A 27220-nucleotide genomic window follows, 5' to 3' on the forward strand; every position below is an offset into this window, starting at 1 on the left:
TATTAGCCAGTGGGAGACCTGGGTTTGATCCCTGGGTAGGAAAGATCCCCTGGAGAAGGAATGGTAACACACTCCAATATTCTTGCCTGGAGAGTTCCATAGACGAGCCTGGTGGGCTACAGTCCACGGGGTCACAAAGAGTTGGACACGACTAAGTAATAACTTTCACTTTTCACTTTCAGCCTTAGGCAAGTCAAAGGAACTCACTTAGTCTCAAAACTTTTCATCTGTGAAGCGGGAAGGCCAATCCCAGCCACCATGAATGTCATTTTTATTTATTTACTCACTCGCTCATTCACTCATTTATTTATTAAGCTGTGCTGGGTTTTAATTACAGCCTGCACGTCCCCCATCTTTGTTGAGGCATGTGGTATCTTTATTTCCAGCAGAAATCTTAGCTGGGGCATGAGGAATCTAATGCCAGCCCCCTGCTGGAGGCAGGAAGTCTTAACCACTTGACCACCAGGGAAATCCCATGAATGCCATTTTAAATGTTTGGGATTTTAAAATTTTTTTAATTAAAAAAAAACACTTTTTTTAAATTAAAAAGATTGGGAAGGTGTGAGTGGGAAGAAGCAGACACTGTTTTTTGTTTTTGCTGAATTACCTGTGGCCAGAATGGCAAGGACAGAATCTGAGCCACAGAGTCTGAGATGCCTGGGTGGTGAGTCCTAGCTTGTATCTGGACCTCAGTTTATCCATCTGTGAAATGAATGGGTATAATATATCAGCTTGCCTCCATAATAAAAGTGTGTGTGCGTGTGCTAAGCTGCTTTAGTTGTGTCCGACTCTTTACGACCCCATGAACTGTAGCCCACCAGGCTATAGTCCATGGGATTCTACACGCAACAATACTGGAGTGGGTTACCATGCCCTCCTCCAGGGGATCTTCCCGACTCAGGGATCGAACCCAAGTCTCTTAGGTCTCCTGCATTAGCAGGCAGGTTCTTTACTGCTAGCACCACACACAAGTGCTCTGTTACACAGTATTAGCATAACCCTCATTTTTATAGATGACAAAACATAGCGCAGAAGGGTTAAATACGTTGCCCAACATCACCCGGCGTGTTCCCAGAGTGAACTTTACACCCAGGCACTGGAGCTCAGGTATGAATGCAGAATGCATGTCACCTCCCTCAGATAGAGGGCAGGGGTCTCTGAGGACATCCCCACTCTGAGAGGCCTGGGATGCCAAGAAGGCCACTGTGTTTCTGGGTCTGACTCTGTCTGTTGAGGGGTAAGGTGAGGATGAGAAAAAATCAAGATATTGGAGTCCTGAAGGGGGAAAGAACTGGTGGAACCACAGGGTGGAAGGCTTAGGCCACCCCCAGCTAGCAGGCAGGGTCTGGAGGGTACCAACCTCTGCACAGCCTACTCCACCAGCCACATCCTGGATTACAGGGAAATTCAAGAGACATTTTGGGTCTTGGTGAATTCTTTCCAAGCTAAACTCACTGAGCAGGAAAAAAAAAAAAACACAACTGAGAATCACTGACAGTCTTTGGGGAGAGGTCTGATTTAGCATCATTAACATTGGGCGTGGAAGCAGAGAAAGTCCATGCAGGACTAGTATGATCATTGATATAATTCTGTCAAATTCCCTGGGTTAGGGGAGGACGTAGGTGAGTAAATGCATACTGAAACAGAAGATGCTTGATAAATGTGAATCCAAACCGAGTCTCACCCCCAGACATTCAAAGAAGACTCACACCCTGTCCAGTCAGTCTTCTTCCCATCAGATGGCACCCCAGGCTGCATGAGGTACTCAGTAAGCACCCCGAGAAGTGCCTACAAACTTGCAACCCAGAGTCAGCATGCAGGCACCCACTTGGCTTGGCGTGTGGCTGCAACACTCGCTAAATATAAAAATGGGAAAAGTCTATCACACTCATTCCATGAATAACACAAAGGCCTTGATTTGTTCCTCCACGTGATGAGCATGCGTTAGGTCCAAATTTAACGTGGCTGTCTGGCTGGGGTACGTGTGTGTTTTTCCAAAAAGAGAAAACTTCCAAGCACTTACTCGGCCCTAATGAGACTTCTCAGGCACAGTAAGGGTTGAAGAGGGACCCGGAGCGCAGAGACCAAAAGGCCAGGTCTGCCCCATTGCAGGCTCTTGGTAAGTACTACTGACGACTGAATGAAAGACAGAAGGGAAGGGCTGGCTCATGGCCCCATTCTGCTGAATGACCTTAGGCCAATCACTGCACCTCTCTGAGCCCTACCTTCCTTACACGTAGGTTGGAAATAACATTTCCTACACTTGTGCATCTTGCTAAAGGTAAAAAGGAGAAAATAATGTACGAGTGGCTTGAGGAGTGAGAAGCACCAGACAGATGTCAGTTGTCGCTATTATCTGATCTTTCCTGGAGCCAATTAGACCCTGTAACATTCTTCACTTTGATTCTTTTTTTCAATTTACTGTACAAGGCCATTAATTACAGCTTTTCAAATCCATTGTTAATGTGAGTCTACATACATCGCAGACTTACCATTCCAGTGATTTCTGCCCTAGCATCCTTCTTTAAGGAGGCAGCAGCCTCAGAGTTCCAGATCCTGGGGCCAACAGAGGTGGGAGGCCACTTCACTTCTCTGTGTCCATAACTTCATCTCTAACATGGAGGTGGCATGCCTGACTTCTTGGGGAGAATGCAATGAAATAGTGCCCAAGAATGTGCCCAGTGCAGAGCTTGACACATGGTCAACAAATCCTTGCATTGAAAAAGGAGTGCAGAGAAGAGTTCAGTTTTTATAGCCAGACACGCCACACTTGGGTTCAAATACCCAAGGGCAGCTCATCTCTTCCTAGCTCTGTGACTTCAGGTAAGTCTCTCTGCTCTCTGACTCAGCACTCACAGATGTGAGTGAGGGCAATGAGGCCGGGCGGGGCCGGGGGGATGGTGTGTAACAGCCCTGGCTATGCAGAGTTCAGCTCCGGGGGCCACCATGCACGGTCTACACTGAAGAGGGTGTTTTGAGCGTTAAAACACATAAAGGGTGCTTGGGAAAGGGCAGCCCCACTCCAATTTTGTTTGCTCAGTCTTTCTTGGAAAGGCCAGTTGCGCTGGAGCACTGAACCTCAGCCCTCAGCCAAGCAGGCCGAGCACGTGACAGATGTTAAACAGCTATTCCCAGAGATGTCGGCCAAAAGGCCAAGGAGTTGGAGACCCTTTATTTTCTCCTCTGAAGCACAATTAGCTTGTCACAGCTGACAGATGATGGACGAGTATACATCAGTCCAAGTGACACCGCGGAATCCATCTGACCTTCTGTTTATCATTCTGACCTCCCGTACTCAGCCAGATCCTTCCCTCCACCTGCTGGCAATCCCTTGCCTCCTGCCATGGGCTCCCCACCTTGCCCTCCCATCACCCACCCCCCACTCCCTGAAGCCCCCTCCTGAGTGCCCACTCACTCACCATCACAGAAATGTGGAGGATATGCATCTGCTCCTCTACGATCTCCGAGGGCTCCTGGAGGGTGGGGGCGGTGGCCTGGGCCAGCTGCCCGGAGCTGCTCATGGACACGTGGAAGTACAGGGTGCCGTTCTCCAGCCACTGCTGCCGCCAGTGGACCAGCGAGATGTCCGCAGCTGTGCCCGACATCTCTGCAAGACAAGAGCCAAGGCGCTGGGTGAGTGGCAGGCCAGGCCTCGGCACACTGGGCAGAAGAGGAGCCACACACATTTGGGAGCTCCAAAGACATCTACTCTGTGCCAGATGCCTTTCCAAGCATCAAATCTATAAGCCAGAGTCACTCTGCTTTGCACCTGAAACTATTACAATATGGTTAATTGGCTATACACCAATATAAAGGAAAAAGTTAAAAAAAAAAAAATCCATGAGCCGGAAATTGTCACTTCCATTTACAGGCGAGTCAGCTTGAGGCAAGGTTATCCCAGAACAACAGAGTGGCAGAAGCAGGATTTGAACCCAGGTCTGCCTGGCACCCTTCCGATAGCACCATGCATGATAGGGGAACTCATTCCACTCCAAAGGTGGAAACAAGCTAAGCAAGAGGTGAAGAAGGTGAAGAAGGTCCTTCTGAGACCATGGAACTAAAAGCAGGTGAAGGAAGGACCTTTGAATGGGAAGAGGGGGAGCTCAGAGTGTGAACTCTTTAGAAGCTCAGCTAGAAATGCTCATGGCAGAAATGCAGACCGCAGAGCTGGGAAGGCCCAAAAGAACATCTGGCCCAGCTGAGGGGCTCAGGATCATCCCCTACGGGAAAGGAGCTTGGCAAGTGGATTGTTCTGAGCCATTTCTCCTGCTGCAGTCAGAGCAGCTCCATTCCCCTCCTCATGGTGTGCAGATAGTACTCTCAAGCAAGGAAGTCCTGGCACAAAGGTTTCCATGGCTGAAAAATACTTGAAAACCCACTTCCCCACTCCAGGGATCTCCTATAACCAACGGGAAGTTAGGACTTTCTAGTCAATTGTAAGGTCACCTAACTTGAACTTCCTAACTCTTGCCTCTATGCTGTTTTTCCCTCTGAAGATGCTCTAAAAATAAGAAATATCACTTTAGCAGTACTTCCATTCAATGCAATTGTACCAACATAGCTTCTTGTTAAGAAGGGCGAGGACACATGGTACCAAAAGCGTTCTTTCATTGGAATCTACAATCCTTTCACCATGCTGTCTACTAAAGGGAGATGTCCCTGAAAATATTTTGAAGGACAAGGCCAATCAGCATGTCCTGTGAATAGAGGGGAAGGGTGATGGGGTTCTTGGAGAATTACCAGATCTTTCTTCAAATCAGTTACTGTAGGAAACATAAGCAATCAATCCATCCATAGACGAGTAGCCTTAATAGTGTATGAGGCTTGGACCTCTGGACCAAGCTATGAAGCAGGCCTAGAGACAGTATTCCCCTAGTCCCCCAAGGCTTCCTGTTCACACACACACGTGAGCTTGAGGAGGGCTGCTGAGGAAGACATGTTAGACCTTATCTAGCCAGCTCTCCCCAGGCCCATGGCAGCCCCCATCGTGTCTGGTCACACTGAGCTAAAAGCAGTCACCTTGAAGCAATGAGACGATGATATCTCTTCACCAAACGCTACTGATTTATTCCTGTATCGTCCACCTCCCCCCATATACTCTAACTCCTTCAGGTTCACAATCAAAAGTCAGGGGAAGAGCGTCTGCCACTTAATAAGTGCTATAAAAAGTTAGCTATTAATATTTATTATCATTATTATTATTAATAGGGACAGGATCTAATTCACCCTTCAGCTGCTTATAAAAAAAAAAAATACTTGAGACATTCTTGATTGCCTGCTTTCTCTCCCACCCCTCATCCAGCCCATCAGGAAATCTTTCAAAAGGCACCTGAAACGCAACACTTCTCAGCTCCTCTACTGCACCACCTGAGCCAAGACACCCTCCTTTCTTGCCTGGCTTACTGCAAGGACTTCTTTTCTTTAAAAAATAAAAGTTTGTTCATTTGTATATTTATTTTTGGCTGCACTGGGGCCATGTTGCTATGGGCGGGCTTTCTCCAATGGTGGCGAGCAGGGTTCACACTCATGTTGCGGGGCTCGGGTTCCCTACTGAAGCGGCTTCTCTTGCTGCAGGGCATGGGCTCTAGACACACGTGCTTCAGTAGCTGTAGCAAAAGGACGTAGCTGCCCCACAGCACGTGGGATCTTCCCGGACCAAGGATCGAACCGGTGTCCCCTCTGCATTGGCACGCAGATGCTTGACCACTGGACCACCGGGGAAGTCCTGCAAGGGACTCTTGACTTGACTCTCTTCTTCCACCCTGGGCCTGCCTATTCTCAACCAGGAGCCAGAGGAATCCTGCCACAGCCTGAGTCAGCACTCGTCCGCTCTAAACCAACAGCCTCCCGCCTCATCCCAAAGCAAGGGCAAAGCGGCAGTGAGTTTTACTCATCCAAGGGAAAACCTGCCTGGGGTTCCCCTGCTGCGCGCAGAGTGGAGCAGGCCTGGAGACGGTCCCGGGAGTGCCGCCCGACTGAGAACCGAAGGACCCCAGAGCTCGCCGTGCGGCCCCGGGGAGCAGACTGGCGGCACAGCGCCTCGTCTATGAGGCAGGTCTCTCCCCAGCACCTCCTCTCCCCGCCGCCAGCCTCCGCACCCGCGGACTTGGCAGCAGCTCCTCTGGCAGCCGGCCAGCTGGGCCAGGGCAAGGTGAAGACACGATGGTGAATGGCCTTGTTCGGTGCCTTGCTCATTTTTCTCTCAGTGCATCAGAGCCAGAACCAGATGTCCAGGGAACCCAGGGACCCGGGTTTGCCTCTGGAAATTGTTGCCTCTCATTAAGCAGCTCAAGAAAGAGGATCTGTGTGCCGCTGGCGGGGCGGGCAGTGACTGCACTCAGAGCCCCCGAAATGGCATGGGCAGAGAGCCCCGGGGGCAGCCGCATCGGGCGGACACAGCCGGGTTCAGAAGGAGGCGGGGGCGGGGGTGGGGGGAGGCTTGCTGAAATCTGCGCCTCTGACTCCTGGGGCTCGTCCCGCCCGTGCCTGAAAGCCCATCGCTGAAGCAGCTTGCCATCCCCGTGTTCAGATTAGAACACGGAGGGTCACACGGGCTTAGGCACTGGTTGAAGGTCACTGGCGAACTGGTACCCGGCTGGATGAGTGGACTGCCAGTCCACATCAATGTCTACTGTGCCAGCTGCCCTTAGAGCACCTTCCTTTTCCTTGACTGAATTAGCCCAAGGACCAAAGCTAGATTGAGCTCTTTGCTTGGCGATGAGTGCACAGTCAGCAGACAGCAGACGCTAAATGATAATAACAGTGTGTGAAACACAGTAAATATTGGATCACAGAGAATGGCTCCGGCCGTATGCTATTACAAAGAAGAAGAAAAAGAACTGCTGTTGGGTGGGGACAAGGGGCAGGAAACCTCGGAGGGAAAACTGCCTTAGCAGAAGCAGAAGGCCTCAGTCATTCGTTCTCGAGTTCATTTATTCACATGTCTCTTTGTTTAGTCATTCGACACACCTCACCGAGGACCTACTCGATGGCAGGTGGGTTAGGAGCTTAGAATCCGGAGTGAAATGAGGCACAGGTTTGCCTTCAGGAAACTCACAGTCCTTTTAACAGCAGGAATTCTAACGTGGCCCTATGTCTCTGTCCACGCATGTGCACATTCTCCTTTTAATGCGACCCGGGAAACCGTGGGTATCCTGCCCCAGCTCCTACATCACTCCCTCAGCATGTCCGCCAGCCCTGCAGGACTTCCGGCTGCTCCTCTTGCCGTAGTGCATACGCACTTTCTGTCAAGTCTTTGGGAACTCTCCACCCAAACCTCGGAAGCTGCCTTCTTCCCAGTCTTTGTCTCTCAGTCCAGTCAGCACCTAGGCAGAGAGGCCATGCTGCTCTCCCCGTGGACAATACAGACCATGGGATTCTCCAGGCCAGAATGCTGCAGTGGGTAGCCATTCCCTTCACCAGGGGATCTTCCCAACCCAGGGATTGAATCCACATCTCCTGCATTGCAGGTGGATTCTTTACCAGCTGAGCTTTCAGGGAAGCCCCTTCCCTAAAGCACTCCTCTTCAAAACTACAATTTGAAAACGTCCATGCACCCCTCTGTTCATAGCAACACTATTCACAAAAGCCAACACACAGAAGCAACATAAATGTACATTGATAGATGAACAGATAAAGAAGATGTGGGGTATATAGACACAACGGAATATTACTCAGCCATTCAAAGAAGAGAATAATGCCATGTGCAAAACTATGGATAAGCCAAGACATCAGACAAAATCAGATCGACTATATTCTTTCCAGCCAAAGATGGAGAAGCTCCATAGAGTCAGCAAAAACAAGACAGGGAGCTGACTGTGGCTCAGATCATGAACTTCTTATTGCCAAATTCAGACTGAAATTGAAGAAAGTGGAGAAAACCACTAGACCATTCAGGTATGACCTAAATCAAATCCCTTATGACTATACAGTGGAAGTGAGAAAGAGACTTAAGGGACTAGAGCTGATAGAGTGCCTGATGAACTATGGATGAAAGTTCATGACATTGTACAGGAGACAGGGATCAAGATCATCCCCAAGAAAAAGAAATGCTAAAAAGCAAAATGACCTTCTGAGGAGGCCTTACAAATAGCTGTGAAAAGAAGGGAAGTGAAAAGCAAAGGACAAAAGGAAAGTTACACCCATCTGAATGCAGAGTTCCAAAGAATAGCAAGGAGAGATAAGAAAGCCTTCCTCAATGATCAGTGCAAAGAAACAGAGGAAAATAATAAAACGGGAAAGACTAGAGATCTCTTGAAAATTAGAGATACCAAGGGAATATTTCATGCAACGATGGGCTCGATAAAGGACAGAAATGGTAGGGACCTAACAGAAGCAGAAGATATTAAGAAGAGGGGGCAAGAATACACAGAAGAACTGTACAAAAAAGATCTTCGCGACCCAGATAATTACGATGGTGTGATCACTCACCTAGAGCCAGACATCCTGGAATGTGAAGTCAAGTGGGCCTTAGGAAGCATCACTACAAACAAAGCTAGTGGAGGTGATGGAATTCCAGTTGAGCTATTTCAAATCCTGACAGATGATGCTGTGAAACTGCTGCACTCAATATGCCAGCAAATTTGGAAAACTCAGCAGTGGCCACAGGACTGGAAAAGGTCAGTTTTCATTCCAATCCCAAAGAAAGGCAATGCCAAAGAATGCTCAAACTACCACACAATTGCATTCATCTCACACGCTAGTAAAGTAATGCTCAAAATTCTCCAAGCCAGGCTTCAGCAATATGTGAACCATGAACTTCCAGATGTTCACGCTGGTTTTAGAAAAGGCAGAGGAACCAGAGATCAAATTGCCAACATTCGATGGATCATCAAAAAAGCAAGAGTTCCAGAAAAATATCTACTTCTGCTTTATTGACTATGCCAAAGCCTTTGACTGTGTGGATCACAATAAACTGTGGAAAATTCTGAAAGAGATGAGAATACCAGACCACCTGACCTACCTCTTGAGAAACCTGTATGCAGGTCAGGAAGCAATAATTAGAACTGAACATGGAACAACAGACTGGTTCCAAATCGGGAAAGGAGTACGTCAAGACTGTATATTGTCACCCTGCTTATTTAACTTATATGCAGAGTATATCATGAGAAATGCTGGGCTGGAGGAAGTTCAAGCTGGAATCAAGATTGCTGGGAGAAATATCAATAACCTCGTATATGCAGATGATACCACCCTTATGGCAGAAAGTGAAGAAGAACTAAAAGTCTCTTGATGAAAGTGAAAGAGGAGTAAAAAAGTTGGCTTAAAGCTCAACATTCAGAAAACTAAGATCATGGCATCCAGTCCCATCACCTCATGGCAAATAGATGGGAAACAGTGGAAACAGTGGCTGACTTTATTTTTCTGGGCTCCAAAATCACTGCAGATGGTGACTGCAGCCATGAAATTAAAAGACACTTACTCCTTGGACGGAAAGTTATGACCAACCTAGACAGCATATTGAAAAAACAGAGACATTGCTTTGTCAACAAAGGTCCATCTAGTCAAGGCTATGGTTTTTCCAGTAGTCACGTATGAATGTGAGAGTTGGACTATAAAGAAAGCTGAGTGCAGAAGAATTGATGCTTTTGAACTGTGGTGTTGGAGAAGACTCTTGAGAGTCCCTTGGACTGCAAGGAGATCCAAGCAGTCCATCCTAAGGGAGACCAGTCCTGGGTGTTCACTGGAAGGACTGATGCTGAGGCTGAAACTCCTACCTGATACAAAGAGCTGACTCATTGGAAAAGACCCTGATGCTGGGATAGATTGAGGGCAGGAGGAGAAGGGGATGACAGAAGATGAGATGGTTGGATGGCATCAACGACTCAATGGACATGGGTTTGGGTAAACTCTGGGAGTTGGTGATGGACAGGGAGGCCTGACATGCTGCGGTTCATGGAGTCACAAAGAGTCGGACATGACTGAGCGACTGAACTGAACTGAAGAGACCATGCTAAGTAAGTCAGACAAAGACAATTATCATATATGATATCACATATATGTGGAATATAAAAAAAAAAGGTACAAATGAACTTTTTTTAATAGGACAGAAGGATATCCACAGATATAGAAAACAAACTTAGAGTTACCAAAAAGGAATAGTGAGGGGAGGGATAAATTAGGAGTTTGGGATTAACATATACAGACTAAAATATACAAAAAGGATAAATAATAAGGACCTACTGTATAGCACAGGGAACTATACTCAACAGTTTGTAATAACCTATAAGGGAAAAGAATCTAAAAATTTGTGTATAAAACTGAATCACTATGCTGTAGATCTGTAACTAACACTACACTGTAAATCAACTATACTTCAATGTTTTAAAAAATATAATAAATTATTGCTCTCCATATACATCTACTCTCCACAATATCACCTCTACAAACACTTTCCATGGAACGTATCACTGTTAGAAATTTATTCCATGTGTTTTCTTGAACTTGCATTTAATACTTGTCTCTCCAGGATGCCTGGAACCTTGTCTGTCTTATTTCTGTCACATTTTCAAGAACCTGAGCATATGTAAGAGCTCACTAAAAATTAGACTGCTGATGATGAATACACATACACACACTCATACACATATCCATAATAAGATGATGAAGGTAGTGTTCAGTCTCACAAGGAAATTTAAAAGAAAGTAAAGGTCCATTGGGAAGTTGATTGTGGGCCGGGACTCTCCTACCTAGCTTTGAGACCAAGAACGTCTTCAAACTGTACTAACAGCAGCTTTGCAGAGGATGGGTATCTTGGTAGCCCTTGAAGGACAGGAAGAGGCAGAGAGATGGGCTGGGAGGCTGGTGTCTCAGGGAAGCAAAGCCAAATGCACAAGGAGGCGGGCAGCAGAATGTCAGGCTGGGAATGTGGTTCAGACAGAGTTAAGGGCATTGAATGTCTGGCAACAGGGTATAGTTTTTAGCATGCAGTAGGGAATCAGCGGAGTGGACTTGATCTGAGAGCTGGTGCTGGGTCCATTAAAAACGGGTCAAAGAAACAGTAGCGTAACCGAGGCTCGTTCTTGAAATTCCCCGCTGATTGATTTTCCAATTGCATTTTCCCTCTCCTCTTCCCCTGCTCCCTCCATATAAACATTTCATTGAAGTCTTCAAGTCATATTACAATCAAACTTAAAGCAAAAGGGGGACTAAACGCATTTGGTCGGGAACCAAGACGATTCCCATAAAGGCAGATTATGCTGACATGATGAATATAAAATGAAACAGCAGATATTAAAGTGGGAGAATGGTGCACCATGCCTTCCAGCGGTAGACTGACTCCAACGCCTGCCTCCCTCCCACCCCAACAAGCTTAGTTTTATATTGGAATCATAAAGAAACCCAGGGATTGCCTCTTCACCTTTCACTGTTCTCCCCACATGGGCTGCAACTCGTGAAATATTCAACAGGCTCAAATCCCCTCTACTGCCTGCTAAAGCCAAGCGAGAGGATCAGCCTTCATCAGTGATTCTGGGAAGACCTCTATCCCGTCTCAGCAGCCACAGATGCCTTTCAGCCTCCTGGAAAAGAAATAAAAAAATCCCGAAGGCGTGTTGTGGTTTTAATTGGCTTGTTCTTCCTAATCTATGGCACTCATTGTATTTTTATTTAATTCCTGAAGGTCATTATGAAAATAAGCAGCTCTTCTGATCACCAGCCATCTTGGTAACATCTCCCAAGTGGCTAACTAACTGGTCCTTCAGATTCCACAGCACCAGCTGACCCTCCGGCAGATTATTCACAGAAGGCCAGAGAGCACTTCTGATGAGTGTGCAAATGGTCTCTGCCTCGCCGGGGAGAGGGGTGGTGGGAGGATTGGGGGGCCAGACATTATGTGGGATGAACTCACTGCCTAGGCAGAGGGAGCTGGGGAAGGTAGGGACACTGACTTCATGCACCCCTGCCATTAACTGTAACAGCCTCCATGGGCGGTCACCTCTATGTAGTAAGTCCTGCTGAGTGGGCTTGGGAAGCAGACTTCAAATATACGCCCCTCACTGTCATTTCTACGTTGTCACCTCTACGGTGGCTGTCTTATTGCCAACCTTTATCATCTCTCCTGTGGACTGCTTCAAGTGGCTCTGGGCCAGTCAGGGTCTCATCAGAAAAGAGAAGACACATAAGCTGATCGAGGTGCGTTTAATAATGGGATCATTTACAAAGGCTTTGAGAGTGTCTTGGGCTTTCCTGATGGCTCAGCCATTAAAGAATCCACCTATGAATGCAGGCGACCTGGAGTTTGATCCCTAGGTTGGGAAGATCTCCTGGAGAAGGGAAATGGTCACTCACTCCAGTCTTCTTGCCTAGAGAATTCCATGGACAGAGGAGCCTGGCGGGCTACAGTCCAGGAGGTCACAGAGTCAGACACAACTTAGCAACTAACACAACACTAGCGTTTTCAAACAGAAGCAATAGAACATATATAAACATGTAGAAAGAGACTTATTATGAAGGGCTGGCTCATATGATGATGGAGGCTAAGAAGTCCCACAGTGCACCATATTCCAGCTGAAGACCCAGGAGAGCCAGTGGTGTGGCTCCAGTCCAAACCCAAAGGCTTGAGAGCCAGGAGAGCCAAACGTGTAAGTACCAGTCTGAGCTAAAGGCCTGAGAACCAAGAGGAGTAACATCAGGGGGCAGGAAAAGATGGACGTCCTGGCTCAAGCAGAGAGCAAATCAGGCCTTCCCCCACCTTGTGGTTCTATCTGGGCCCCGAAGGGACTAGATGAGGCCCACCTGCACTCACAAAGACCTTCTCCCTTACTTAGTCCAACTATTTAAATGCCAATCTCTCCTAGAAACACCCTCAGAGACAAGCCCAGAAGTAATGTGTTGCCAGCTCTCTCTCCCTTAGCCCAGTCAAGATGACAAATTAATCACCACAGGCAGGTTGAAGGTCAGCCAATAATGAAGCTCCCCAGAGCTGGCAAAAGCAAGGTGTTATTACCATCCTGTGCCAGAGGGGGCAAAAGGAGGGTGGGTTATAACACCCTAAAAGATCCACAGCTGTAGGAAAGGGCTGCCAGGCAGCTGCTGTGACCTTCGGGTAGTGTAATCCAGGAAAATAACCCAACTGCTGACCAGGCATGACCCAGCATGGAGGTCAGGACCCAGCACCGAGGTCACCTACCTTCTAAAGTGAATCTCCTGCAAGTGCCTAATACAGGCCAACCTCACACAAACACTCCAGGGTGCTCCATACAGCTGGGCTTGCCAAGGTTCCCAGCAGGGAGGAAAAGCGTGGAGAGTGGATCTCGAGGGCAAATGGAGACGTCCTAGCAGCCCCAACTGGGATCCTTGCCCCCAGGCTTCCTTCCCATCCTGCAAGTGGCTACCAAGATTACATGTCTAATTTACAAATGTGCTCATGCCATTTCTTTGCCAAAAACCATTCAATGGCTCTTGATTCCTATCAGGAAGAAAACTAACTTCACCAGCCTGCCATCTGCATTTCTCCTCTGCCCTGCCTTACCTTATTTCACACCTTTCTTTGTACTTATGTGTTAAATCTCATCAAATTTTTATGTGATCCTCCACATACACGATGTTGTTTCCTAATTCTACATCTTTGGGTTGCTTTTTCAGAGTTTGGGATAACCTGTCCTACTGAACCCCATCCCTTACTCTGGAGGACTTCCTTGACCCCCACAGAACACCCTCTTTATGCTTCTATAAAGAGGAAATATTGCATGCTGCATAAGATCACAGACTGGAGACCAACTGCTTGATTTTGAATTCCAGTTGCCCCATGTTCAAGCTGTATGTCTTTGGAGAAGCTTTATAGCTTCTTCAAGCTTCAACTATCAAACCTGATTAACATTAATAGTACCTGCCTCATAGGGTTGTTATGAGAATTAAATGAGATACTACAAATAAACAAGCTTTTAACACTAAACTTGATCCTCAGTGAGCATTCTGCAGTTCTATTTCTTACATATGACTTCATATATGCTGCTATAGCTTCTTATTTTAACATGGTATTTATCTATGTGAAAATGATCTGTTTCTACAGCTGACTTCTCTCCCTAGACTTTGGTATAAGGACACACGACAGCTACATGAGTGTCCTTGTGACCAACACAGTGGCCAAATATAAAGAAGAGGTTCTTTACGTCTTTGGTGAGCTGAACTGAGCTGGCCCAAATCTGAATTCAGATGGACATTCCCAGAAGACAGAGAGAGGAGATGGCAACTCAGGATGTAAACGACGGCTTAATTCCCATATAACTACTCTATAGAAATTTATTCAACATCTGGCTCAAGTTTAACCACCCTGAAGAATGCAAATGAAGAGAAAGATAGACCTCTTAACTTTCAAGGGGCTTACATTCTCATGGAAAGGCAGAGGAAGTTTATATAGAAAATACACAATCTTAAGATTCTGTCCAGGCATAAGTATATGCATATACAGCTGGAAAGAAGTATCCTGGAACATCAAGAATGGGGGGGATCAGAGGTGATTTTAATCATGTTATGATTCATTTTTCTCTATGCTTTCTACATGGAATATATATTACCTCTGTAGCAGATGCAAATACACGCTCACTTTAAAATTCATTTAGTCAACCAACCTTTTCTGAGATCTGGCATTGAGGAAGTCTATCCTCAGGAGCTCAGTCCAAGGAACAGAGAAAAAGCATGCTATAAGTAGCTATAAATCAAAGCAGGAAGCTTAGAGCAGAGGATATGACTTCTGGCTGAATCTACAAAGTATTCAGAGAGGAGTCTTACAGGATGGACAAAATTTCAACTGGTGCCCAAGGAACAGAGGGAATTTCGGACAGAGGAGCAGCAGAGAGACAAAAACGTGGGAAGGCTGCACATGTGCAGGGGAGGATGCCCGTAGAACATGCAGAATCTCATCCCTGCAGAGGAGACAGAGACACAGATACAGCGTTCTGTAGAGAGGAGAGTAAAATGGGGGTTCCTATGCTACACCTGGTGGCTCAGATGGTAAAGTGCCTGCCTGCAATGCAGGAGACCTGGGTTTGACCCCTGGGTCGGGAAGACACCCTGGAGAAGGAAACGGCAACCCACTCCAGTACTCTTGCCTGGAGACTCCCAAGGACAGAGGATCCTGGTGGGCTAGAGTTCATGGGGTCACAAAAAGTCGGACACGATTGAGCAACTTCACTTTCACTTTTTTTTTTTTTTCACTTTCATGCTATATCTATGGGCATCTCCCAGCAGAATAAAAAGGGTTGGATCCCACTTGGAACACCTTCATGCAAGCAGACTAGTCCAAGTTTAGAGGCTAATGAAGCTCTTCAAACGCTATAAATTAAAAGGGATGGATGAATGGATGGAAGCATGGATGGGTAAATAGATGGATGTATGGTGGATACATGAGTGGGTGGTTGGATGGATGGATATATTCCAATATTTTTTACTTCATCAATAATCACACAGCCTGGGTAGTGAAAGGAACACTGAATTTGGAGTTGAAAGTCTAGGTTTGTGTGGTAACTGTACCAGCTAGCCAGTTTATCTCAGAACAAATCACAAAGCTTCTATGATTTTCTTCCTTTATTTGTAGTTTGTGTGTATGTGTATGTCAGGGGGAGTGTAGTCAAGATCTGTCCTAGTTACATCTAATGTAGAATTGAGAGAAAATAAGGTCATACCTAGCAATGTGCTTAGAAATCTATGAAGTCCCATGGCTAGTCCTGAAAACAAATGCAATCATGATTCCCTTCATTCAACAATGTACCTTACCAAAATTATTTATTGACTGTCTAAAACATGCCAGGCACCGTGTGAGGCTTTGTGGATAGACTGGATGAAACGATGAATGTGCTGCCTCCACAGACCTTCCCTTCTAGTCTGGATTTTCCTCAGTTCCCACTAATTTCGTCTTGCTTCCATTCATTCATCCATCCACGTATTCATTCACAGCAGAGGACTGTGTCTGTCTCGGTAACTGCCATCCTCAGTGTTTAGCTTGCAGCAGGGGTTCCATAAATACTTGTTGCATAAATGCACCACTCGATGCACATTTTATAAGTTTCCTGCCCTCAAGTCATCAAGGAGAGCAGGAAACGGGAAATCAGCAGAGACTACCACCTGATACCAGAAAAGAGAGCATGCACAGGATGCCACAGAAACATGCATGAGAGATGGGTTAACGCTCCTCAGTTATCAAAGCTTTGGATGAGGCCAGCGGGCTGAGTGTCTAAGCTGGACACTTCGTAGGTCGACAAGATCCTGATGTCAGGTGAGGTTAAACGCCTGCAGGTGGCATCGTTCCTGTGCTAGGTTTGAGAGGTCCCTCGGCGGGGACGGAAGGTAGAGAGACGGCAGGGGCTGTGACCCAGCCTGGCCCTGCAGCGGAGGTACAGAAGAGAGTCCCCGGGGAACCCCGGTCCTCCTCCCTCCCAGCCCCCATCTGTCAGCGCTCATCTCTGCCTCTGCCTCCAATCGGCCTACCCCACCTCCTTGGGGAACTGCGCCTTTTACTCAAAGCTGTTTTCCCCAGCCACTCGGTGGAGGTAAATAATACAGTTATAACCAGTTAAATAAAGGGTGGGGGGAAGAGAGGAATTAAGAGCTATTGGCAAGGGAGAAAAGCATATTGTTTCAGATTAGATTTGAAAATAGACAGAGGCTTGATGGAACTGATTCTCATTACCCCTGGTTATTCTCTCCTGAACCATTTTCCTCCCTCCTTGTTGCATCTTTTCACCTGTTCTTTGTCATTTAGCTTTCGCTATGCACCCTTAGTTTCTTTGTGTTTGCTATTTCTTTTGTTTCGTAAGACAAAAAAAAAAATTCATACAGTCAATGTATGTTTCTGCCTTCTCTCCTCCCCCATTTCACAACGCTGCACATGGACCCTGAGGACATGGACGGTCACCAATGCCTATGTGCCAGACACTAAGCAAAGGGCTTTGGTTCACTGCCTTGGCAGCCCCATGGGAAACCCACATGGATACAGCAGATAGCATAATGCCCCTCCCTTTTTTATCTGAGATATTTGAGGCCCAAAAAGGTGATTGGACTTCCACAAGATCTTCCATTTAGCTAAGCGGCAGAGTGTGAATGCAAGCTCTGGTTTCCTGATTCCAAACCCAGTGTTTTCTGGAGTGGGGCTGAGAAAAGGAATTTGCACATTTAGTAGAAAGACTGAGAGATCAAGTCCACATGGGGGGTGAGGGGTTTAGGGAGAGACAGAAGTACCAGGGCAGGCATCCTCCTGGGTAAGATGCTCCATCTGCACATCCCATCATATATAATTTACAAGGGTTAAGTGGTGCACCCTCTGTTTTTAAGATGGGAAGTGAGGAGCAGGGAGCGTTCTCTGTCTTACAGTGAGTGGGTGTAAGACCACCTTGCTCCTTCCTGTAGTTTCCTGGGTGACCTTCCACAAGTTAAGTTTACCTAGTGTCTCTGCTTCCCTGGCCTTATATGGAAAATGGGAATCATGGGACTTCGCTCGTGGCCCAGTGGTTGAGACTCTGCACTTCCACCACAGGGGGCACAGCTTTGATCCCTGGCTGGGGAACTTAGATCTGCATGCAACATGATGCAGGCAAAAAAAAGAGAAAAGAAAATAGGAATCATAAATGCAATCCCTTGTGATCATTGTGAGAATTAAGGGAGACAAAGTGTTGGGAAGAGTCTGCACAGCATTTAGCATATGCGTATTTCCTGTCACTTGTCTGCCTTCTCTTCACTCTTCTTCTTCTATCTCACCACTGGCAAGACAAGAAGAATCGGGTTGCTTTGAGAGCAATGGAGGATGACACAGTATCCAATATAGAAAAAAGAAAGCAGAGGTCACAGAGACAGAACTTCTTGTTTCACTTGAAAAGTCTTCAAGACCCCTCTGTCCGGCTCCTACTGGCTATGACCTGGAGTCATAGAAAAATCACAACAGGAAAAGAGTGCAAAGGGATGGTGATCAGTGATCTACCATTGTACTGACTGGGATCATGAAGACCAGAGAAACACAGCAATTTGCCTGCAGACACACAGCTTCGCAATCCAGTGCTATTCATGGATTGCGGCGGGGGTTGGGGGGTGGAGAGAGACAAGGATTTATAGCAGAGGTGGGGTGGTGGTGGGGAGACACAGATTTACAGAGGTGATACGTGGGACCTTCCCAACTCCTGAAAGGGATTCTGCACAAGGGGAGAGGGTAGAGAAATCCCTCCTCACTCCAGGTCGCCCTTAGCCCCTCTGGAAGATGTTCCCAGGACTGTTCCTCATCTGTGGCTGGGTTTGACTTCTCAGCCCCCAGCACCTTCACCTCAACCCACAGGTGCCTCCACCCCACCTGAGTGCCACTGCTGGACCGCAACCAGACAGGTCACAAAACGTGATGACAGGGAGAGCGTGGCACCGTGCAGTGCTGTGGGTGAGGGCGGGAAAAGGACTCCCTAAAACCCGGCGACCGAACAGGTGATCAGACCAGACTCAGCTGCCGGGATGCCACCCGTGACCTGCAGCAAGATGGGAGGGGGTGGGCAGCAAGGGGTCCCTTCACGTGATGGATTCCTTCCAGGCCCAGACACTGAACTAAACCCATCGCCTCTGTGCTCCAAGCCACAGCTCAGCCTCCCAGTCTTTGCTCATGCTGCCTCCTGACTGAGCTGCCCTCACACAAGGGTCCCTGACCTCTGAGATCTAATGCCTGATGATCTGACATAGAGCTGATGCAATAATAGTAGAAATAAAAAGCACAATAAATATAATGCACTTGAATCACCCCGAAACCATCCCCCCAACCCTGGTCCATGGAAAAACTGTCTCCAACAAAACTAGTGCCTGGTGTCAAAAGAGGTTGAGGACCGCGGTGCTAATCTCTTCTTCCAGACACAGACATTATCCACCTTCTAGAACCCAGCCGCACTGATCCCTCGAAAGAGCCCTGCCCCAAATGCCCTCCCCTCCTCTGAGCTCTGAACCCCTCCGCCAGGTTACCACCCCTCCCATGATTCTCTAAGCTCACTGCTCCATACTTTCTCGTTTCTTTTGCTAGATCACGAGATTCTTCTGAACCAGGAGTGACTATTATCTCCTCTGGCTCCCTCTCCGTAGCTTAGCACTTTTTGCAATAGCACCTGCTTCATAAATATGGGCTGACATAAGATTAAAACAGAGGCCCCAAGGGAGTGAGACTCCCTGGTCCAATTCACAGATGGGGGCGCTGAGACACAGCGGGTGCCCAAGATGCTCAGAGAGATGGAGACCCAGAAGTAGAAGGAACCAAGGAACAGTCTCCTATCCCATTGCATTGCAAGAGCAATGGGTCCACCTGAACCCCCCAACCTCACCCCCACCACACTCCACAGCCCCCGCAGCATCTACCAGAACAGCGCCAACCTGGATCCTATGGCATCTGGTGGGCAGATCATGGCAAGTGAACATCTTGTGCTTCTCCCATGCCTTCAGAAGTATAACTCTGTGATCTTGTTCACACCGTTCTCTCTCCCTCAGCTGTTCTCACTGCTTTATGCAAGCCTAATCTTCTGAACTCAGCTGTAAGTAAACCAATCTGTCAATGGTCCTCCTCCTAACCTCTTTACTAGTAGAATGTGACAGTGCAGATCTTCCCTCTACCCATCAAGAGATGGGTCTATTTCTCCTCCCCCTGAATTAGAGTTGGCTGCATGATTTTCTTTGGCCAAACAGGTGATGCCAAAAATGACACAGGCAGGGGCTTGAAAAGTGTCTGTGAACCAGGGTCTTGCTTTCTTTTGCTGCTCTTGAAAACCTGGAAACTGCCACAGCAAGAAGCCCAGGCTAGCCTGCTGCTAACTACCAGACCTGTGAGAGAATCCATCCTGATTCATCCAGCTGCCAGCAAAACTGCCAGCCGACCACAAGAACATGAGACAACCTGGAGGAGATCTGCCAAGAGCAGCAGCAGAACTGCCTGCCTAAGCTCAGCCTAAACTACCAGTTCATGTAATTATGAACTAAAGAACTGCTTTATGTATTAAGTTTGGGGTGTGTTTGTTATGCAGCGGTAGCTGACTAGAGGAACAATTCAGACGTCTCCTCCTTGGTGAAGCCTCCCACCCTCCCTCTGGAGCTGGGTTGGGGGCCCCTGCTCACTGCTTCCTTTCACTGCTGTGCTTATCATATTGCATTGTAATTATCAACTGAGTTATTTCACACATTGTTTACCCTCTGCTACCCAAGTCTCTAGGCTTCTTTACAAAAGCCTAGCCTCCCCTTGCTGCCTGCTATCTCAAGCCCTTGCTCAGAATAGGTGCTCAATAGGTGCTCAAAACATGTGCAAGACAGAACAAATGGATACTGAACACTTCCCAGAGCTTGGGATCCTACCATATCCCCCCCCCCAGCCCCTCCTCCTCCTAATCAAAATCTCCGTGGCCCTGATTTGAGAGAGTGAGTGGGTATTGATTGGCTCTGACTGCAGAGCTTCAGGAGCATACTCTGCCTCTAGATTCCTTAAATAAGCCCCGTGCCTGTTCGGTGTGTTCATAGCAGCCTTGATTGCAATTCAGCCTTTACCCCATTACTCTTATTTATAACGCGGCTGAGCACAGAGCCCCAGGCCATCAGCAGAATGATTACAGGACCCTTTTGACTTGCAATTCCACACCATTCAGAACAATTTAAACCCGCCACAGATGGTGCCCTGTGGCAGGAAGGGGACCATAAGAGGAGGCCAGACTAGGGCTGGGGAGGAGAAAAGGACCCTCTTGATTTCCTGACTGTGTCAGAGGAGGAGGAGAAAAAGGCTCAGGATGTCCTATGTCCTTCTGGACCAGGGTAGGGAGCTCCCAAATGAAGATAAACCATGGACTTCTTCCACAGGGTCAGGCCCAGGGATCCCTGTGACCGCTGCTGGACTCCTTTTTATTTGATTTAAATTTCAGACTCCTTGGTAAGAGGACAGAATGTGGCCCCCAATCACCAGACCAGCAGTCAGAAAAGAAGAATTCCACTCCGGTCTTGGCTCTGTGACCCTAGGTGAGACCTCAGCTTTCTCATCCGTCAAATGGGAGGACTGATCCTTCCACCCTGACTCCTTCACTAGAAGATTGGAAGAAGGGAGAAATTCATGGAGAGATATTTGAAAAAAATGTTATCTGTGCCAAGTTCATACTGTGATTAATACTATTCAACCTGACGGAAGATGTCTGCAAAACTGAAACCAAGAGGCTCTAGGAGAAAGACTACAATTCCTCCCCAATTGTTAACACGCCAGGTCCCTGATACAGCACAGGAGCAGGGCTGGGTCTTTGAAACCAACCACCTGGCCTCCCCTCTCTGCCACTCTATGAGTTGAGCAACCTTGCAGAAGTCACCTAACTTCTCAAGGTCTCGTTTTCCTCATATAAACCTGGGGGGAAACGTCATATTAATCACTAGAGTGTGACTGCCGGGAGGCACAGACTACACTCTTTCATCCCTGTGTCCCGGCGCCTAGAACAGTGCCTGCTATAACGTAGCCACTTACTCTAGTAAGATAATGGAATGATTGACATTTATTAAGTGCTTATGTTGTGCAAAGCTCTGTTCCCAGCTGTTTGCACATTTTATCACATTACATCCTCCCAACATCTCGATGGCTTGCAAATAACAATAAATCCACATACGGGGCGTTGAGATAATGCGCCTGCACAAGGCCTGCCACCAGCCTTGCCCGGTGAGGTCTGTAACCAAGTGTCCTGCTCCTACCACCACCTCTTCTGAGCTACACAGACGTGCTGCCCTTCTGCCAGTTAACGGGGAGGTTTGGGATTACTTGCCCTGAAGCTCCGGGGGCCTGTCTTTGATTGTAAGTTTCTGGAGAGTAATAATCACAGTCTGTCCAATCACCCCTTCTGGGTACTGTGGTTTCAGCCTAGAATAGCATCCGGAGGTGGGACTAGCAACCAAAGACTGAAGTATCACACCTCCCCGCCCCCTTACCCCACTGCTGGCTCCACTTCCGGAACCACAGAAACTCAACTCAGCCTTCACCACAGCAGGCCCCGTGCTGGTGCTTGCAGATACCACCTTCCTGAGTCTCTACGTAGTTCTCATGTAGAGTCAAGAAAACAAACTCAGAGGAGACAGGGCATTGTCCCAAGCTTTCGAACTGTGGTGCTGGAGAAGACTCTTGAGAGTCCCTTGGACTGCAAGGAGGTCAAACTAGTCAATTCTAAAGGAAATCAACCCTGAATATTCATCGAAAGGACTGATGCTAAAGCTGAAGCTCCAATACTTTGGCCACCTGATGCGAAAAGTCAACTCACTGGAAAAGACCTTGATGCTGGGAAAGATTGAAGGCAGGAGGAGAAGGGGACAACAGAGGATGAGAAGGTTGGGTGGCATCACTGACTCAATAGATATGAGTTTGAGCAAACTCCAGGAGATAGTGAAAGACAGGGAAACCCAGCGTGCTATAGTTCATGGGCTCTCAGAGTCAGACATGACTTAGTGGTCAAAAATAAAAATAGTAAATCAGGAATTGGGTCAGCAGGAATCCAGCCTCTGGACATCAAGGACAGACTCTTGCACTCCACATGCCAGATTCTGAGCAGCTTCCTGGCTTCACCAATGACCTGCTCCCCTTTCTGAACATCACTTCTCTCACCTGTAAAATGGGAGCAGCCACACCATCCTAGGAGGCTATTCGGAGGATTTACTAGAGAATGCTGTTAGTGGAAGTGGTGCCTGGACCATATTCTCGATCTTATTGTGAACAGTCTTGCTTTCAAAGAAAGCACACACATGTCTCCCCCCCACAGTTTACATGGGGTCTTCTTATACACATGGGCCAGTTCTATCACACAACAGTTATAAATGGAAACTGGGAGCAGTGTTGTCCACCCCCCTGCTGCCCCATGCACTCATCCCATGCACCTCCATGACTTTTTATCTTTTCTGAATTTCGCTCTTTAATGACCCCTTGGTGGTTTAACTCCAACCACCATCATCACCACCAGGTTCCTGTCCACAGAGTGATACCTTAGGAATATACTAGAAAGAGCCATGTGACCAAAATGTCCTTGTGATGAGCAGGTGTGCCGATCATGAGACCAACCAGGCAGTATGCTGGCATGGGAAGTGGGGACAAGATTCGATAAATCATCTCTAGAGAATATACACGGAAATCAGCCCAGGGGAGTCTTCAGAATGCAGGAAGTCAAGTTTGCACAACCTCAGAGGACCTGCAGAGGTGCCCGGCCGGGTGACATGTGCATCTCAGAGGCACAGATACCTCCTCAGGAACGTCTGCACTGCTCTACGTCCCGGAAGGCACCCGCATCTCCCTGCACACACAAATGCGTGTGTTTTCACGCAGTTGTTTTCCCATGCACATGCGTGAATACACAGACTGAAGCATTCATGTATGAATACAGACCCCAACACAGAATATACGGGGCTGCGTGTAGAATCGCACGTACACCCTGCAGAGCTGCTCCCTCCCTTACACTAGCATCGTGAGTAGCCGTGCACACACGCATCCAAGCGTCCGTGACACACGTAAGCAGGCGTCTCCATGAACATATACACGCACACATGTGTGACAACACGGCACACAGGCGTATGCAAGGCCTCACACACGCACAGCCAAGCGTCCTGTGACACACGTAAGCAGGCGTCTCCATGAACATATACACGCACACATGTGTGACAACACGGCACACAGGCGTATGCAAGGCCTCACACACGCACGTCCAAGCGTCCGTGACACACGTAAGCAGGCGTCTCCATGAACATATACACGCACACATGTGCGACAACACGGCACACAGGCGTATGCAAGGCCTCACACACGCACAGCCAAGCGTCCGTGACACACGTAAGCAGGCGTCTCCATGAACATATACACGCACACATGTGTGACAACACGGCACACAGGCGTATGCAAGGCCTCACACACGCACAGCCAAGCGTCCGTGACACACGTAAGCAGGCGTCTCCATGAACATATACACGCACACATGTGTGACAACACGGCACACAGGCGTATGCAAGGCCTCACACACGCACAGCCAAGCGTCCTGTGACACACGTAAGCAGGCGTCTCCATGAACATATACACGCACACATGTGCACCCTCTGACAACACGGCACACAGGCGTATGCAAGGCCTCACACACGCACACTGCCGCGCATGCTCCATCCTACACGTCCAATCGCACATGTGTGTGCACTGGTATCTTACTCATAGGTGCAGACGGCCGCACTCATGGGCAGAAATTCACATTTGTGCTCCAGCGGGGGGCACACACCCATGGATAGAGGTGTTTCCAGCCTGAGGACACACCCCAGCCCTCACTCGTGTCTTCAGATAACTGACATCTGGAAAAGGCCCTCTCAGCCCTGAGAATATCCCTGGATCTGTCCTCCAAGAGGCCTGGTTTTGCACTCAAAGAGAAAGACCAAATCATCGCCTGCCCGACGGTCTCTGAAAGCTATGTCCTCTTTTCTAATGTGACTGACAGGCCCTCGTGGAGCAAAGGAGAGCTGAACAGACTCTGTTCCTCAGCTGTCCATCCACTTAATCCTTTCTGATTTTGTTCTGGGGAGAAAAAAAAAATTCCTATTTCAGCCCACAGTCTGATGCCCTTGAAAGAGAAAGACTCACATGAGGCAGACAGAGGCCACTGATGCCGGACCCCAGGCGGCCCTGATGACATTCCCGTGGGGCTCTGACTCCCTGGACTCTGCAGGCAGCCAGGCTGGCAAGCCAAAGCCGGTGCCTTGCATGCAGGGCCTGGAGAGTCCGGAGCAGAAATAATGTGCTCTGATCCCTCTCACGCTATTCTGATAGCTGCATCTGATAGATGCTCGGCACCGCCACACACTGAACTCATCTGAGCCTCAGAATATTCTCCAGGGAGCTATCTGCAAGTCCATTCTACAGAGGGGAGGCTGGGCTTCCCAAAGGTGAAGCACTTGCCAAGGTGCCATGGCAGCCAATAGGGAGCAGGCATGGTGATGTGAATTTGGGTCTTCCTGCCCCAAAGCACTTTCTAGACTCAGGGTAACAGGAAGCAAGCAGGCCAGATCTAGGTTATTGCCTGGAACCTTGCTGACTTCAGGTGCCCTTTCAGGAGAATCTTTCCAGAGAAGAACACCCAGGGAATCAGAAAAGGCAAGTAAGGATAATACACTTGAGGGGAAGGAGAAAAGGAGTAAGGAAGGAGGATAGGATACTTTGGGAAGAGAAGGAGGAAGCGAAGATGGGGATGAAGGCAAACAGCTGAAGAGGCAGTAGAGTCCATGTTCCTTCTCGTAATGTCTGCTGAGCACCTCCTCACTGCTGAGTCCCGTGAGAGCTGCCGGCGGGATTCTCCTCCAGGGAACTCCCAGAGGAGCATGGGGGCAAGGTCTCTTTCATGTTAAAGCGGGTTCAGCTATTTCAAAAATATTTGCACAATTACTTTCCAAATCAGCAAGGAAGGAGAAATGCAAAATGACCTTAACACACCTCCCCTGTTCCTGGCCATAAATCTGCTCACAAAAACAAGCATTAATTACCCATCAACCCTTTCACACATAATCTCACAATCCATTATAAATTCACAGATACATGTGTATGTCTGTACATATGGATGCATACATATTATACACTCACACACACACACAAGCATCTGGATCAGACAAATGACACTAAGCAGAGACCACACGGGATTTCAACAGCAGAGGCAGCATTCAGACCATACGACCTAAGTCCCTGGTCCTCACTCCAAAATATTCATTCCTCTCACTGCCCCTCTTACTGTAGCTGATCTACGACCTGAGACGGCTGGCAGATCCTGACAGTACTGGCTGTTGAGCAGAGGAGAACACAGCTGGATGACCCCTGGGAGATAATCCAGGACAGCAACCCTTCACTGAGGTCGGAAGAGGTGACGCGTCTTGGCCAAGGTCACTGTACAATAAACACTTGGACCGGGATGGGGGCCTGCCCTTCTGACCCCCAGATCAATGCTCTTTTCTGAATGTGCTCTGTGACAGGCAATGCATTTTCAAGATGAGAAAATCTCACCTTGAGGTCACTGACCCAAAAGAAGGAACAGATATGAGAGAGCTCTCCTCTCCTAGACAAGGGGAAGGGGCTAGAGAGGAAGTGATCCTTCCATCCCTGGAGCAACAGGTTTACAAAAAAAAAAAAAGAAAAACAGATGAGCCAACTGAGGCCCAAGGAGAGGAAAGGATATGCCAGAGATAAAATGGCATCCAGTCCCATTACTTCATGGCAAATAGATGGGGGGAGAAATGGAAACAGTAACAGAATTTATTTTCTGGGGGGCTCCAAAATCACTGCAGACGGTGACTGCAGCCATGAAATTAAAAGACGCTTGCTCCTTGGAAGAGAAGATATGACAATCCTAGACAGCATATTAAAAAGCAGAGATGTCACTTTGCTGACAAAGGTCTGTCTAGTCAAAGCTATGGTTTTTCCAGTAGTCATGTATGGATGTGAGAGTTGGACCATAAAGAAGGCTGAGCACCAAGGAATTGATGCTTTTGAACTGTGATGTTGGAACAGACTCTTGAGAGTCCCTTGGACTGCAAGGAGATCAGAACAGCCAATCCTAAAGGAAATCAACCCTGAATATTCATTGGAAGGACTGATGCTGAAGCTGAAGCTCCTATACTTTGGCCACCTGATGCAAAGAGCCGACTCATTGGGAAAGATCATGATGCTGGGAAAGAGTGAGAGCAGAAGGTGACAGCGGATGAGATGGTGGGATGACATCAATGAATGCGGCTTAATGAACATGAGTTTGGGCAAACTCCGGGAGACAGTGAAGGACAGGGAAGCCTGGAGTGCTGCAGTCCCTGGGGTCACAAAGAGTCGGACAAGACTGAGCAACTGAACAACGACAAAAATGAAGCAGGTCTCTCCAGCAAAATCTGGGCTCCTTTCCCAAAGAATCTACTCTGACCAGCACAGGAAGCCATTGAGTATTGAGGCTAAAGAGCAGCGGTGGAGGCAGACACAGCTCCAGAGGTGTCCCTTACCACTCAGTGATCTCTGACCGGAGCCAGCTCAGGGTGTTCGGCCTGTGAGGTCACACTGGGCTGAGTTAAGCTTAGTTAAGGCTCTGCTGTCACCATGTGGAAAGTGTTAATAATCTGTGAACAAGGTGTCTTACATTCTCATTTCAGAGAGGTCCTAGCTTCTACACTTCCCCTTAACGGGCCTTAGTGTCCTCAATGCTGAATGAGTCAGTAGTGACAGAGCTAATTTGGCAGTATACGGACTCAACGCTATCTGTGCCTTGCCTGCATCCTCCTT

The 27220-nt window shown here is 47.9% G+C and overlaps 1 protein-coding gene across 4 annotated transcripts in view; it reads right to left on the reverse strand.

Annotated features, from left to right (window-relative positions):
• Positions 1-27220, reverse strand: part of ASTN2 (astrotactin 2) — a 989097-nt gene that overhangs the window by 840556 nt on the left and 121321 nt on the right. For all 4 annotated transcript variants that reach the window (XM_043453335.1, XM_043453336.1, XM_043453334.1 and 1 more), the window contains exon 2: positions 3420-3607. In XM_043453335.1, coding sequence (XP_043309270.1) covers positions 3420-3607 — 188 coding nt within the window. The remainder of the gene's footprint in view (positions 1-3419; positions 3608-27220) is intronic.

Source organism: Cervus canadensis, chromosome 30 (genome assembly GCF_019320065.1).
Source record: "Cervus canadensis isolate Bull #8, Minnesota chromosome 30, ASM1932006v1, whole genome shotgun sequence".
In the NCBI taxonomy this organism is placed as follows: domain Eukaryota; kingdom Metazoa; phylum Chordata; class Mammalia; order Artiodactyla; family Cervidae; genus Cervus; species Cervus canadensis.